Source organism: Coregonus clupeaformis, unplaced genomic scaffold (genome assembly GCF_020615455.1).
Source record: "Coregonus clupeaformis isolate EN_2021a unplaced genomic scaffold, ASM2061545v1 scaf0176, whole genome shotgun sequence".
NCBI classification, from domain to species: Eukaryota; Metazoa; Chordata; class Actinopteri; order Salmoniformes; family Salmonidae; genus Coregonus; species Coregonus clupeaformis.
Genome location: NW_025533631.1, coordinates 457,713 through 474,135, shown reverse-complemented (window position 1 = coordinate 474,135; position 16,423 = coordinate 457,713). Strand labels below are relative to the sequence as shown.

Below are 16,423 nucleotides of genomic sequence, written 5' to 3'. Positions count from 1 at the left end.
TATTATTGAATAGTCTTTTCAAGGTCAAGCTTGCTTTACACAGTTATCAGTATAATAATCTTAGCGCTGAGACTGAGTTGATTACTAAATCAGATTTGTCCTACAGCAGGCCCACAGCAGCCAGTGTTCTGTTGAAGGTCAAGAGATTCTGGTGTTACACAGTAATGCTGAATAAAAGTTAGAGATCTATAACCTTGTGAAATAATACTATTGTCAAAAGAGTACAGACTGGAGTTGGAGAGCCATGTTGATAGAACTGTATATAGTTGTTAGTAATGCCCAGAGAGCACAGGACTGTAGTTGTGTGTTTATTGGCTGTTGTGTTATTTCAGTTAATCTCTCTGTGGCGTGTTGACTGCTGGTCAAAGTCCATAAGCACAGCAGTAAGGACCTTTAGGGCTACGTTTACCGGCCCAAAGCCGCTTAGCAGCGTTGCTCAGTGAAAGTGAAAAGCACTTCTTAGCTCGTTGCCCTTTCACCTGGCCCTGACCTATAATCCCGGGAACACACACAGTACACACACACACATGCACCCACGCACATGCACACCACAGGAGGTTGGTGGCACCTTCATTGGGGAGGATGGGCTCGTAGTAATGGCTGGAACGGAATCAATGGAATTGTATCGAACTCATCAAACACCTGTTTTTCCATGGGTTTGATACCATTCCATTCACTCCATTCCAGCCATTATTATTTATTTTTTATTTAACCTTTATTTAAATAGGCAAGTCAGTTAAGAACAAATTCTTATTTACAATGACGGCCTACCAAAAGGCAAAAGGCCTCCTGCGGGGACGGGGGCTGGGATAAATAATTAAAATGTAGGACAAAACACACATCACGACAAGAGGGACACCAGAACCCTACATAAAGAGAGACCTAAGACAACAACACAGCATGGTAGCAACACAACATGACAACAACATGGTAGCAACACAACATGACAACAACACGGTAGCAACACAACATGGCAGCAGCACAACATGGTACAATCATTATTGGGCACAGACAACAGCACAAAGGGCAAGAAGGTAGAGATAACAATACATCACGCGAAGCAGCCACAAGTGTCAGTAAGAGTGTCCATGATTGACGACCCATTTTCAATGCCCTGGCTGAGGGAAGGAGGTTCTCACCCAAGATTTGACGGTACATGGCCCCGTCCATCGTCCCTTTGATGCGGTGAAGTTGTCCTGTCCCCTTAGCAGAAAAACACCCCCAAAGCATAATGTTTCCACCTCCATGTTTGACGGTGGGGATGGTGTTCTTGGGGTCATAGGCAGCATTCCTCCTCCTCCAAACACGGCGAGTTGAGTTGATGCCAAAGAGCTCGATTTTGGTCTCATTTGACCACAACACTTTCACCCAGTTCTCCTCTGAATCATTCAGATGTTCATTGGCAAACTTCAGACGGGCCAGTATATGTGCTTTCTTGAGCAGGGGGACCTTGCGGGCGCTGCAGGATTTCAGTCAAGCTGCCTTGAGATCATTGACAAGATCCTCCCGTGTAGTTCTGGGCTGTTTCCTCACCGTTCTCATGATCATTGCAACTCCACGAGGTGAGATCTTGCATGGAGCCCCAGGCCGAGGGAGATTGACAGTTATTTTGTGTTTCTTCCATTTGCGAATAATCGCACCAACTGTTGTCACCTTCTCACCAAGCTGCTTGGTGCTGGTCTTGTAGCCCATTCCAGCCTTGTGTAGGTCTACAATCTTGTCCCTGATATCCTTGGAGAGCTCTTTGGTCTTGGCCATGGTGGAGAGTTTGGAATCTGATTGATTGATTGCTTCTGTGGACAGGTGTCTTTTAAACAGGTAACAAACTGAGATTAGGAGCACTCCCTTTAAGAGTGTGCTCCTAATCTCAGCTCGTTACCTGTATAAAAGACACCTGGGAGCCAGAACTCTTTCTGATTGAGGGGGGGTCAAATACTTATTTCCCTCATTAAAATGCAAATCAATTTATAACATTTTTGACATGCGTTTTTCTGGATTTTGTTGTTGTTATTCTGTCTCTCACTGTTCAAATAAACCTACCATTAAAATTATAGACTGATCATTTCTTTGTCAGTGGGCAAACATACAAAATCAGCAGGGGATCAATGTCACGATCGTCTTGAAATGAAGCGGGCCAAGGCGCAGCGTGAGATGCGTACATATTTATTACTTGTACACAACAGCGAACAAAACAACCAACGATACGTGAAGTCCTTCGACACCAAACACAAATCAAAAGGAACAAGAAACCACAACCACAAAGTGAAAACAGACAGTTTAAATATGGCTCCCAATCAGAGACGACCAGAAAACAGCTGACACTCGTTGCCTCTGATTGGGAGTCACTTAGGGCAACACAGAAAACAACAACCTAGAAAACCCAACATAGAAACAACCCACACAGAACGAACACACCCTGGCTCAACATACAGAGTCCCGGAGCCAGAGCGTGACAGTACCCCCCCCTAAAGGCGCGGACTGCGACCGCGCCTCAAACGTAGCAAAAAAGGGGAGGGCAGGGTGGGCGTACTTCCTCGGTGGCGGTTCCAGGTTCCGGGCTTGACCACCACCCCTCCATAATCCCCCCGTAGCGCCCCTGGTCCGGTCTGACCCCGCTGGCTGGATCTGGACTGGACATCGACGGAGCAGATTGCTTAAGCTCCGTTGTGGAGCAGCTGACCTGTACCTGATCAGGCACCGGACTGACGACGCGCACCCCTGGCTTGGCGCGTGAGGCAGGAACGGACCGGACCTGGCTGACGATGCGCACCCCTGGCTCGGTGCGTGGAGCAGCAACGGACCGGACCGGGCTGACGATACGCACCCCTGGCTTGGCGCGTGAGGCAGGAACGGACCGGACCTGGCTGACGATGCGCACCCCTGGCTCGGTGCGTGGAGCAGCAACGGACCGGACCGGGCTGACGATACGCACCCCTGGCTTGGTGCGTGGAGCCGGAACGGGCCTCACCGGACTGACTACTCGCATCCCTGGCTTGGTGCGAGTAGCAGGAACAGGCGGGGTCGGGCTGGCGACGCGCACCGTAGGTTTGGTGCGAGTGGCAGGAACAGGCCGGGTCGGGCTGGCGACGCGCACCGTAAACTTGGTGCGGGTGGCAGGAACAGGCCGGACCGGGCTGGTGACGCACACCGTAGACTTGGCGCGTGGAGCAGGGACAGGCCGGGCTGGGCTGGCGACGCACCCTGTAGGCTTGGTGCGGGGAGCAGGAACAGGCCGGACAGGGCTGACGACGCGCACCACAGACTTGGCGCGGGGAGCAGGAACAGGCCGGGCCGGGCTGGCGCACCACGCACCACAGGCTCGATGCGAGGAACAGGAACAGGCCGGACCGTACTGGGGACACACACCACTGGCCCTACGCAGGGATCAGGAACGGGCCGGACCGGACTGGTAACACACCCCAGTACCTCTCGCCGTGCCTCCACACTTTCCCTCTCCTCTGTGACCGGTGGCCCCCTTAACCTGGCGGCCCTCTCTGCCAACCTTCTGCACCACTCTATCCCCGTACTCCTGCTGCCCCGTCGTCCCACGGCGTGAGCCCCCCTAAAAATGTTCTGGGCTTGTCTCTCCCCCGTGGACCAGGCCTCCATGGTTCTCGTCCAATTCTCTCTCCACTTTTCATAATTCCAGCCTTTCTCCTCATCACGCTGCTTGACCCCGTCGTGGTGGTTTCTTCTGTCACGATCGTCTTGAAATGAAGCGGGCCAAGGCGCAGCGTGAGATGCGTACATATTTATTACTTGTACACAACAGCGAACAAAACAACCAACGATACGTGAAGTCCTTCGACACCAAACACAAATCAAAAGGAACAAGAAACCACAACCACAAAGTGAAAACAGACAGTTTAAATATGGCTCCCAATCAGAGACGACCAGAAAACAGCTGACACTCGTTGCCTCTGATTGGGAGTCACTTAGGGCAACACAGAAAACAACAACCTAGAAAACCCAACATAGAAACAACCCACACAGAACGAACACACCCTGGCTGAACATACAGAGTCCCGGAGCCAGAGCGTGACAATCAAATACTTTTTTTCCCTCACTGTATAGACAGTGTGTGCAAATGTAGTAAGTTATGGAGGTAAGGCAATAAATAGGCCATAGTGCAAAATAATTACAATTTAGTATTAACACTGGAGTGATAGATGTGCAGAAGATGATGTGCAAATAGAGATACTGGGGAGCAAATGAGCAAAATAAATAACAATATGGGGATGAGGTAGTTGGGTGGGCTAATTACAGATGGGCTGTGTACAGGTGCAGTGATCAGTAAGCTGCTCTGACAACTGATGCTTAAAGTTAGTGAGGGAGATAAGAGTCTCCAGCTTCAGAAATTTTTGCAGTTCATTCCAGTCATCAGCAGCAGAGAACTTGAAAGAATGGCGGCCAAAGGAGGTGTTGGCTTTGGGGATGACCAGTGAGATATACATGCTGGAGTGCATACTCCGGGTGGGTGTTGCTATGGTGACCAATGAGCTAAGATAAGGCGGGGATTTGCCTAGCAGAGATTTATAGATGACCTGGAGCCAGTGGGATTGGCGACGAATATGTAGTGAGGGCCAGCCAATGAGAGCGTACAGGTCACAATGGTGGGTAGTATATGGGGCTTTGGTGATAAAACGGATGGCACTGTGATAGACTACATCCAATCTGGAGAGACCCAGGGATGTGTGTGTTTTGGGGACCTTTAACAGAATGTGACTGGCAGAAGAACGGGTGTTGTATGTGGAGGATGAGGGCTGCAGTAGGTATCTCAGATAGGGGGGAGTGAGGCCTAAGCCGCCTGTGGTACACATACACTACAGCTGTAAACTGACCTATTCTGTTTGGCTCACGTTTAAGCTCCCTGTGAGTCTCCCGAGATGTGGGAGATTTTCTCTGACTGAGCGTGTGTGTGTGTGTGCTGAACATAGACACAATCTACAGTATGTCCTAAGCTAGCCGATATGTGCACATAGAAACACAACATCATGCCAGCTGGTTGACGCCAAATTGGCCATGTCATCTAGATTTGCTCTTGGATCCAGCTGTGAGGATGTCTCTAATAAATTAACCTCTGTCAACTGAATTCCCTCTGACTTCAAATCAAATGTTATTTGTCACATGCACTGAATACAACGGGTGAAGACTTTACCGTGAAATGCTTGTTTACGAGCCCTTCCCAACGATGCAGAGTTAAGAAATTGTCATATAAATAAACAATTGTAACACGAGGAATACATTTGTCATTATGAGGTATTGTGTGTAGATTGATGAGGGAAAAAAACAGTATAGGTGAAAAATCTGTCTGTGCCCTTGAGCAAGGCACTTAACCCTAATTGCTCCTGTAAGTCGCTCTGGATAAGAGCGTCTGCTAAATGGCTAAAAATAAATAAAAATAAATATATAGTCTTGTGAGTGTGCATAGAGTCAGTGCAAAATTGGGTAGATAGACTTTCTCTCTCCCTGCTGGGGATTGGAGGGCCAGGCAGTAAGGTAATCTCTGATTGGTGGAGGGTGGTGAACCTGTATTTTCTCATCTAAATGGGACAAGCCTGCACCTGAGGCGCTTTGTGTGTGTCAGAGTGTGTATGTGTGTGTCTATCGAGCCTGTAGCCAAACGACAGGCTGAGTGAGGTTAGGGGGAGGCACTGGTTAAACTGAGTGAGCAGAGGTAATCCTTTAAACTGAGGATCTCTCTAACATGCCCCCTCATGAATAATGAATTAGATAGCCCCTCCTGCTCCCAGCATTGGGATCAGCTGGAGAAGTGTTTTTTGTGGGCCAATCAGATTGCAGCCCTGCAGGGTTGGCTCAGTGTGTGTGTGTGTGTGTGTGTGTGTGTGTGTGTGTGTGTGTGTGTGTGTGTGTGTGCTGTAGCTGGGAGAGGGCAAGCCCAGACAAGTATAGCAGCAGCAGCTCAGAGCCTCTCTCTCTGTGAGAGGCAAATATAGGACAGCCTTTCAGTCTCTCTCCTTCCTTCTCTCTATTACTGCTCTGTCTGTCTTTGTCTCGGGTGTGTTATTGGAGCTGCCATCGCCAGGGAGACGTTTGGGTGACATTGCTGCAGTTCCATTTCTGTATTTACTAACGGTTGTCTCGTCTCCCTCAGAGAGGATTTACACAAGGGCATGTAACCCCCCCCCCCCCCCACCCCCAAAGGACCCTTTGTCTGTGTGGTGTGTCTTTGAGGGTGTGAGTGTGTGTGGGGGGCTCAAGGATCTAGCAGCCATGAATTCCTGTTGGAAGATGAAGGTATGGCTGGCTCTTTCTCATTGTTGTTATTGATACTGACAGTAGATAGTTTTTGTATTGTCTTAGTGTATGTGTGTGTTTGTTTGTCTTGGGGGGCATCCTTCAGCGTTCTTGTGTGTGTGTATTTATGTGTTTGAAAGCACAGTAAGAGAAACCACCGATGTGTGTGTGCACATTACCCAACAAGATGTCAAAGGGGGAACAACTGTGTTTGTTGTTTGAAGTAACTTCTTCATTATTGTAATATTGCAAACGGATGTGGCAGTTTCACCAAGTACGGATTCCAGCTTTAAGAGCAGTTATCTTTCTGTGGTTGTTATGGTGAGGCCTGCTGTCTCCTTGGTGACTGGGAGCACTTCTTAAGAGGCGGCTAGATAAAATACTCTACTGGTGGTGCATGCTTGTTTGTGTGTGTGTTCATTTCTTCTGTCTCTGCATGTAAAGTTGACCCCGTTCTTGATGGCTCTGTCTTCTATATGTGTTTGTTTGTGTGTTTATTGGGGATGTGGGGTACATGCACACGTATGTGTATGGGGCGGGGGGGAGCATCTGCCACCAACACAGTATGAAAGGATGACCCAATTTCCCACCTCTCTGTCTTTCTCCGCCACTCTAAACAAGTAAATCCAAATAGCAGGTCAGACCCGCTGGTGGGCCAGAGCCAAGTCCCTCCTGGGTCACAACTAGGGTTGTGCTGTGAAATGAATGGAAGGGAATTAAAAGAAATGTAAATGTTCTGGGTTGGATCTCGGCACTTGGAGTTTGAGAGCCAAGGTTACTCTCTGCATTGACTTCTGAATGAAACTCTGTCTTACTCCTAAATGAGTGTATAACTGACTGAAAGGGTGACAGACGTTACAAAAGGAATGAGAGAAAGAGAGTGTGTGTTGTTCAGCAGACAATGGTCTGGTAGGTGAACTCAATAACCCCACATGGTGTCTCTATACTCCCAGATCCACAATCATGTGGTCTCTCTTTGTCTCTTTTTGTTATCTCTCTCTGTCTCTCTCTCACTCTGTGTCTCTTCTGATACTATGGTTACGTTACCTTTATTATCCACTCTGAAGTGTGACTTCCTATAATTAGCTATCACGTGGACACACACACTGCTGTCCAGGAAAATACCCTCGGTAGACTTAATAAAAAAATTAAGTCAGTTAAGAACAAATTCTTATTTACAATGACGGCCTACACCGGCCAAATCCGGACGACGCTGGGCCAATACGACGCTGGGCCAATTGTGCGCCGCGCTATGGGACTCCCAATCACGGCCGGTTGTGATACAGCCTGGAATCGAACAAGGGGGTCTGTAGTGACAGCTCAAGCACTGAGATGCAGTGCCTTAGACCGCTGCGCCACTCGGGAGCTAGACAGGTGCAAATCATATCATTTCCCTGTCTGATTTTGGACCCAAACATCCCTAAAACACACACACACACAATGGGAGAGCGCTATGAGTGCTTCTCCTCCAAATCCATAGCGTAGCAGATCACATAATTGACCGATGCACCAAATGACAGAGCTTTGTGTAAATCTCTAAGCAGGATGGAGGGATGGGGGAGAGGAGAAGAGAGGGGAAGAAAGCGCTTAGTAGTCCCGTGTAGCTCAGTTGGTTTAGCATGGCGCTGCAGCCAGGGTTGTGGGTTCGATTCCCACGGGGGGCCAGTATGATTTTTTTTAAAAATAATTATGCACTCACTAACTGTAAGTCGCTCTGGATAAGAGCGTCTGCTAAATTACTAAAATGGAAAATGTAGTCACTTAGCTTAAAACCTGTTGGGGAGAGAGTAGACAGGACAGAGAATTGGAATGGGTTTGGGAGTCTATCCCGATCTTCCTATATGGACTCATCCCTGTTCCTGGTTGGGAGGGAAGCATCCTGGTTGTGCAGGACACACTGTATCTCTGTTTGTTATCGCCTTCAGACATCCGTTTGAACACACTCATCATGCCCACACACAGAGATGCTTTCTTTCAGTTTGTGTTGTTGAGATGAATAAATAACCAGTGTTTTGTGACATTATACACCTACAGTGCCTTCAGAAAGTATTCATACCCCTTGACTTATTCCACATTTTGTTATGTTACAGCCTGAATTCAAAATGAATTAAACAGATTTTTTTCCCTCAACAATCTACACACAATACCCCATAATTACAACATTTGTTATGAATTATTTTACAGATTTATAAAAAATGAAATACAGAAATATCTCATTTACATAAGTATTCACACCCCTGAGTCAATACTTTGTAGAACCACGTTTGGCAGTGATTACAGCTGTGAGTCTGGGTAAGTCTCTAAGAGCTGTCCACACCTGTAGTGTGAAACATTTGGCCATTATTCTTTTCAAAATTCTTCAAGTTCTGCCAAATTAGTTGGTAATTATTTCTTTTTCTTTTTTATTTAACCTTTATTTAACTAGGCAAGTCAGTTAATAACACATTCTATTTACAATGATGGCCTACCAAAAGGCAAAAGGCCTCCTGCGTGGACATGGGCTGGGATTTTTTTTATGTATATATATATATATATATATATATATATATATATATATATATATATATATATATATATATATATATATATATATATATATATATATATATATATATATATATATATATACTACCAGTCAAAAGTTTGGACACACCTACTCATTCAAGGGTTTTTCTTTGTTTTTACTATTCTTTACATTGTAGAATAATATTGTAGACATCAAAACTATGAAATAACACATATGGAATCATTTAGTAACCAAAAAAGTGTTAAACAAATCAAAATATATTTTATATTTGAGATTCTTCAAATAGCCTTCTTAAAAGATAATTTGTGGAATTTCTTTCCTTCTTAATGCGTTTGAGCCAATCAGTTGTGTTGTGACAAAGTAGTGGGGGTATACAGAAGATAGCCCTATTTGGTAAAAGACCAAGTCCATATTATGGCAAGAACAGCTCAAATAAGCAAAGAGAAACGACAGTCCATCATTACTTTAAGACATGAAGGTCAGTCAATACAGGTAGCTTAGTGGGTAAGAGCGTTGTGCCAGTAACCGAAAGGTCGCTGGTTCTAATCCCCGAGCCGACTAGGTGAAAAATCTGTCGATGTGCCCTTAAGCAAGGCACTCAACCCTAATTGCTCCTGTAAGTCGCTCTGGATAAGAGCGTCTGCTAAATGACTAAAAATGTTTTTTTTTTTTATGTAAAAATTTTTTCAAGAACTTTTAAAGTTTCTTTAAGTGCAGTCGCAAAAACCATCAAGCGCTATGATGAAATTGGCTCTCGTGAGGACTGCCACAGGAATGGAAGACCCAGATTTACCTCTGCTGCAGAGGATAAGTTCATTACAGTTACCAGCCTCAGAAATTGCAGCCCAAATAAATGCTTCACAGAGTTCAAGTCACAGACACATCTCAACATCAACTGTTCAGAGGAGACTGCGTGAATCAGGCCTTCATGGTAGAATTGCTGCAAATAAACCACTACTAAAGGACACCAATAAGAAGAAGAGACCTGCTTGGGCCAAGAAACACGAGCAATGGACATTAGACTGTTTGAAATAAGCCCTTTGGTCTGGATTTCAAATTAGAGATTTTTGGTTCCAACTGCCGTGTCTTTGTGAGACGTGGTGTGGGTGAACGGATGATCTTCGCATTTGTAGTTCCCACCGTAAAGCATGGAGGAGGAGGTGTTATGGTGTGGGGGTGCTTTGCTGGTGACTGTCTGTGATTTATTTAGAATTCAAGGCACACTTAACCAGCATGGCTACCTCAGCATTCTGCAGCAATACGCCATCCCATCTGGTTTGGGCTTAGTGGGACTATCATTTGTTTTTCAACAGGACAATGACCCAACACACCTCCAGGCTGTGTAAGGGCTATTTGACCAAGAAGGAGAGTGATTGAGTGCTGCATCAGATGACCTGGCCTCAACAAAAACCCGATCTCAACCCAACTGGGATGGTTTGGGATGAGTCGGACCGCAGAGTGAAGGAAAGCATCCAACAAGTGCTCAGCATGTGTGGGAACTCCTTCAAGACTGTTGGAAAAGCATTCCAGGTGAAGCTGGTTGAGAGAATGCCAAGAGTTTGCAAAGCTGTCATCAAGACAAAGGGTGGCCATTTGAAGAATCTCAAATATAAAATATATTTTGATTTGTTTAACACTTTTTTGGTTACTACATGATTCCATATGTGTTATTTCATAGTTTTGATGACTTCACTATTATTCTACAATGTTGAAAATAGTAAAAAATAAAGAACAACCCTTGAATGAGTAGGTGTGTCCAAACTTTTGACTGGTACTGTATACAGCTGAAGTCGGAGGTTTACATACACCTTAGCCAAATACATTTAAACTCAGTTTTTCACAATTCCTGACATTTAATCCTAGTAAAGAAAATCCCTGTCTTAGGTCAGTTAGGATCACCACTTTATTTTAAGAATGTAAAATGTCAGAATAATAGTAGAGAGTGATTTCTTTCAGCTTTTGTTTCTTTCATCACATTCCCAGTGGGTCAGAAGTTTACATACACTCAATTAGTATTTGGTAGCATTGCCTTTAAATTGTTTAACTTGGGTCAAATGTTTCGGGTAGCCTTCCACAAGCTTCCCACAATAAGTTGGGTGAATTTTGGCCCATTCCTCCTTTCAGAGCTGGTGTAACTGAGTCAGGTTTGTAGGCCTCCTTGCTCACACATGCTTTTTCAGTTCTGCCCACATATTTTCTATATGATTGAGGTCAGGGCTTTGTGATGGCCACTCCAATACCTTGACTTTGTGGTCCACTGTAGCTCAGCTGGTAGAGCACGGCGCTTGTAACGCCAAGGTAGTGGGTTCGATCCCCGGGACCACACGTACACAAACATTTTTTGGCACGCATGACTCTAAGTCGCTTTGGATAAAAGCGTCTGCTAAATGGCATATTATTATATTATTATTTAAGCCATTTTGCCACAACTTTGGAAGTATGCTTGGGGTCATTGTCCATTTGGAAGATCCATTTGGGACCAAGCTTTAACTTCCTGACTGATGTCTTGAGATGTTGCTTCAATATATCCACATAATTTTCCTTCCTCATGATGCCATCTATTTTGTGAAGTGCACCAGTCCCTCCTGCAGCAAAGCACCCCCACAGCATGATGCTGCCACCCCTGTTCTTCACGGTTGGGATGGTGTTCTTCGGCTTGCAAGCGTTCCCCTTTTTCCTCCAAACATAACGATGGTCATTATGGCCAAACAGTTCTATTTTTGTTTCATCAGACCAGAGGACATTTCTCCAAAAAGTACGATCTTTGTCCCCATGTGCAGTTGCAAACCGTAGTCTGGCTTTTTTATGGTGGTTTTGGAGCAGTGGCTTCTTCCTTGCTGAGCGGCCTTTCAGGTTATGTCGATATAGGACTCATTTTACTGTGGATATAGATACTTTTGTACCTGTTTCCTCCAGCATCTTCACAAGGTCCTTTGCTGTTGTTCTGGGATTGATTTGCACTTTTCACACCAAAGTACGTTCATCTCTAGGAGACAAAACACGTCTCCTTCCTGAGCGGTATGACGGCTGCGTGGTCCCATGGTGTTTAGACTTGCGTACTATTGTTTGTACAGATGAACGTGGTACCTTCAGGCGTTTGGAAATTGCTCCCAAGGATGAACCAGACTTGTGGAGGTCTACAAATTTTTTTCTGAGGTCTTGGCTGATTTCTTTAGATTTTCCCATGATGTCAAGCAAAGAGGCACTGAGTTTGAAGGTAGGCCTTGAAATAAATCCACAGGTACACCTCCAATTTTCTGGAATTTTCCAAACTGTTTAAAGGCACAGTCAACTTAGTGTATGTAAACTTCTGACCCACTGGGATTGTGATACAATGAATTATAAGTGAAATAATCTGTCTGTAAACAATTGTTGCAAAAGTTACTTACTAAGTAGATGTCCTAACCGACTTGCCAAAACTATATTTTGTTAACAAGAAATGTGTGAAATGTGTGAAAACAAGGTTTAATGACTCCAACCTAAGTGTATGTAAACTTCCGACTTCAACTGTATATAGGACAAAACACACATCACGACAAGAGAGACACCACAACACTACATAAAGAGAGACTTATCATGCTAGACAACCATTTTCAGGTCTTGCCATAGATTTTCAAGTAGATTTAAGTCAAAACTGTAACTCGGCCACTCAGGAACATTCACTGTCTTCTTGGTAAGCAACTCCAGTGTAGATTTGGCCTTGTGTTTTAGGTTATTTTCCTGTTGAAAGGTGAATTCATCTCCTAGTGTCTGGTGGAACGCAGACTGAACCAGGTTTTCCAATAGGATTTTGCCTGTGCTTAGCTCCATTTAGTTTTTTTTATCCTGAAAAACTCCCAAGTCCTTAACGATTACAAGCATACCCATAACATGGTGCAGCCACCACTATGCATGAAAATATGGAGGAGAGTGGTACTCAGTAATATGTTGTATTGGATGTGCCCCAAACATAACACTTTGTATTCAGGACAAAAAGGATAGCAGACTGAGCCAGGTTTTCCGCTAGGATTTTACCTGTGCTCTATTCTGTTTCTTTTTATAAAAAACTCCATAGGCTTTGCCGATGACAAGCATACCCATAATATGATGCAGCCACCATCATGCTTGAAAATATTGAGTGGGACTCACTGATGTGTTGCGTTGGATTTTCCCCAAACATAACGCTTTGTATTTTGGACATAAAGTTAATTTCTTTGCCACATTTTTTGCAGTATTACTTTAGTGCCTTGTTGCAAACATGATGTTTTGGAATATTTTTATTCTGTACAGGCTTCTTTCTTTTCACTCTGTCAATTAGATTAGTATTGTGGAGTAACTACAATGTTGTTGATCCATCCTCAGTTTTCTCCTATCACAGCCATTCAACTCTGTAACTGTTTTAAAGTCACCATTGGCGTCATGGTGAAATCCCTGAGTGGTTTTCTTCCTCTCCGTTAACTTAGGTAGGAAGGACACCTGTATCTTTTTAGTGACTGTGTGTATTGATATACCATCCAAAGTGTAATTAATAACTTCACCATGCTCAAATGGATATTCAATATCTGCTTTTTTTTACCCATCTACCAATAGATGGTGCCCTTCTTTGCAAGCCATTGGAAAACCTCCCTGGTCTTTGTGGTTTAATCTGTGTTTGACATTCAGTGCTCGACTGAGGGACCTTACAGATAATTGTATGTGTTGGGTACAGAGATGAGGTAGTCATTCAAAAATCATGTTAAACACTATTATTGCAACTTATTATGTGACTTGTTAAGCACATTTTTACTCCTGAACATATTTAGGCTTGCCATAACCAAGGTGTTGACTATTTATTGACTCAAAAAAAAGAAAGCATAATTCCACTTTGACATTATGGGGTATTATGTGTAGGCCAGTGACAAAAAAATCTAAATGTAATCCCATTTTAAATTCAGGCTGTAACAAAACAAAATGTGGAAAAAGTCAAGGGGTGTGAATACTTTCTCAAGGCACTCTAGAAAGTACAGTGTTTTGTTAGTGTTTGCCCAGTCTTGTTTTGTTAGTGTTTGCCCAGTCCTGTTTTGTTAGTGTTTGCCCAGTCCTGTTATGTTAGTGTTTGCCATTTAGCAGTCAAAGGCTGTGCTCTGCTCTACTGTGGTCTCTGCTGTTCTGAACTCTGCTTTCTGTCTGTGTCTGTGTCTGTGTCTGTGTCTGTCTCTGTCTGTGTCTGTGTCTGTCTCTGTCTGTGTCTGTCTCTGTCTGTGTCTGTCTCTGTCTGTGTCTGTGTCTGTGTCTGTGTCCGTGCGTGTGCGTGTTACATCACAGGGGAGCTGCGGGCCTGGCCAGTCAACACAGTTAATTATGGTAAACTGGACTGAAGTAATTATCTGTTCTTTCCAGCTCTGCTCTGCTTCCCAAATGGCACCCTATTCTCTTTATAGTGCACTACTTTTATAAAGGGAATACAGTGCCATTTGGAACACACCCCTGAACTCAAACAGAAATAATGACTCAAGTGATTCAGAGGAGAGAAAAGCAAACCAAGTTGTATTTGTACTTAGTGAGGAAATACCTTGACTTCCAATTGACACCTGCATCCTTATCTGACTACCAAAACAACTACTTTGACACACACTAACTTTTTGCTTCCTCCCTCGTTTTCATCTCTCTCTTTTTCTTTCTCTCTGTCATTATGACTCTCTCACTCTTTTGTTTGTTGTCTATTCTCTCTCTCGCTCCTCTCTCTCTCTCTCTCTCTCTCTCTCTCGGCTGTGTCTGTTTCTTTCTCTCAAATCCACAAACACACTCTCTCTCGCTCTGTTTCTCCCATCTTTCTCTCTCCATTCCTCTCTTCCAGTTCATTCAATGAGACAACCCCCTTTCCTCTAACTAGTACCTTAGCAATTCCAGTAGCTTAGCACCATTCAGACAGCCCTGTATCATTGCTAACTATTAGCAATGTCGTATTCAGGGAGCAGACCAGCAGTGACAAATCAGTACATACTGGTCTCCCATTTCCTGTTCCTATTCTGACACACTGATGCAATTAGGAGAGCTTTTAGTAGGGAAGGATGAGATGCAGATGAGAGGGTGGAGGAAAAGAGGGGAAGATTGGATGAGAGACAGATAGAGAGGGGGAAGAAGATGAATGACAGATGAGAGAGGGTGCGATTAGCAATCCTGCTATTGTGAAGTATTTTATTCTGAGAAACACACACACAAGCACACACACACACAGAGGCTGTTTCCTGTTTCTCGCTGCAGGCCTACTTTAGGAGCTGTTTCTGTGGAAATGTGGTTTAGACAGACTGGTTGCCTCCATCAATGTACCAATGTTCCAGCATACACGTCTGTACTTAAACCAACGTCAGTTTGGCAGAGAGGAAAGGGCGGAGTTGGGCGCCGGAAAATCTGTCCAGAGCCCTGCCGTAAGCATTTCCGCTAGCTAGCTAGATAGAGCCCGCGGAGGATATTTTCAATGAGTGTATTTCACAAGTGAGTAGTTTGCATGCACCAAGACGTTAGAGTTACAACCACTGACTGGCTGTGGCTAAAATTAGCTTAGCTATCTGCGTCCGCATTGTGTGTCCACCTCTGTCATGTTTCCGAGGGGATTCTTTCTAAGCCCCGCCTACCCAAACTCATGATTTGTTGGGTGATTTTTCTGTCTGAGGAGCACCCTCCCTGAATTGGCCAAGAAAATCCGACATGATTCCCAGACCTAGTGCTGTTGCCCTAGGTCTGGGATTTCTGAGACTACAGCGATGTCTCTACTTCTCTCTCACAATCTTTTTCCTCTCTCTCAGACCTAGTTTACAAGCTAACTGTGAGACTGTGGTTTTGCTGAGCAAATACTAATGATCACCGCTGTCTCATGTAGTGGTCCTCTGTAGCTCAGCTGGTAGAGCACGGCGCTTGTAACGCCAAGGTAGTGGGTTCGATCCCCGGGACCACCCATACACAAAAAATAAATGCATGCACGCATGACTGTAAGTCGCTTTGGATAAAAGCGTCTGCTAAATGGCATATTATTATTATTATTATTAGTGGAAACACCTTACTATCGCTACAATTTTACTAACGGTCACAGATCTAGGATCAGCTTACCCTCTCTAAAATCCTAACCATAGCCATTAGGGAGAAACACAAAACTGATCTTAGATCAGTCTTATGGGCAGTGTCTATATCCCACTCCAATTGTCTCATAGCCTTGTACTTCTCACTTTGGTCCTCAGACAGGGTCATCCCATGCTGGTTCTAACCAGATCCATATATTTAGGATATGTTTGTATATTTAGGCTCTAAATATACTGAACAAAAATATTAATGCAACATGCAACAATTTCAAAGATTTTACAGTTCATATAAGGAAATCAGTGGATTTCACACGACTGGGCAGGGGTGCAGCCATGGGTGGGCCTTGGAGGAGCCAGGCCCAGCCAATCAGAATTAGGTTTTACCCACAAATTCTTTAAAACGACATTGGGGACAGCGTATGGTAGAGAAATGAACATGAAATTATCTGCCAACAGCTCTGGTGGATATTCCTGCAGTCAGCATGCTAATTGTATGCTCTCTCAAAACTTGAGACATCTGTGGCATTGTGTTGTGTGACACAACTGCACATTTAAGAGTGGCCTTTTATTGTCCCCAGCACAAGGTGCACCTGTGTCATGATCA

General features: G+C 44.5%; 1 protein-coding gene across 4 annotated transcripts in view; it reads left to right on the top strand.

The window, feature by feature from the left end:
- LOC121574593 (E3 ubiquitin-protein ligase MARCHF8) overlaps positions 1 to 16,423 on the top strand; it is a 139,174-nt gene that overhangs the window by 83,558 nt on the left and 39,193 nt on the right. The window contains exon 1 of one of the 4 annotated variants that reach the window (XM_041887165.1): positions 6,165 to 6,258. The exons of the other annotated variants lie outside the window; for them this stretch is intronic. Coding sequence (XP_041743099.1) covers positions 6,235 to 6,258 — 24 coding nt within the window. The 5' untranslated portion in view covers positions 6,165 to 6,234. Of the gene's footprint in view, positions 1 to 6,164; positions 6,259 to 16,423 lie in introns of those variants that run through there. 4 annotated transcript variants of the gene reach the window in all.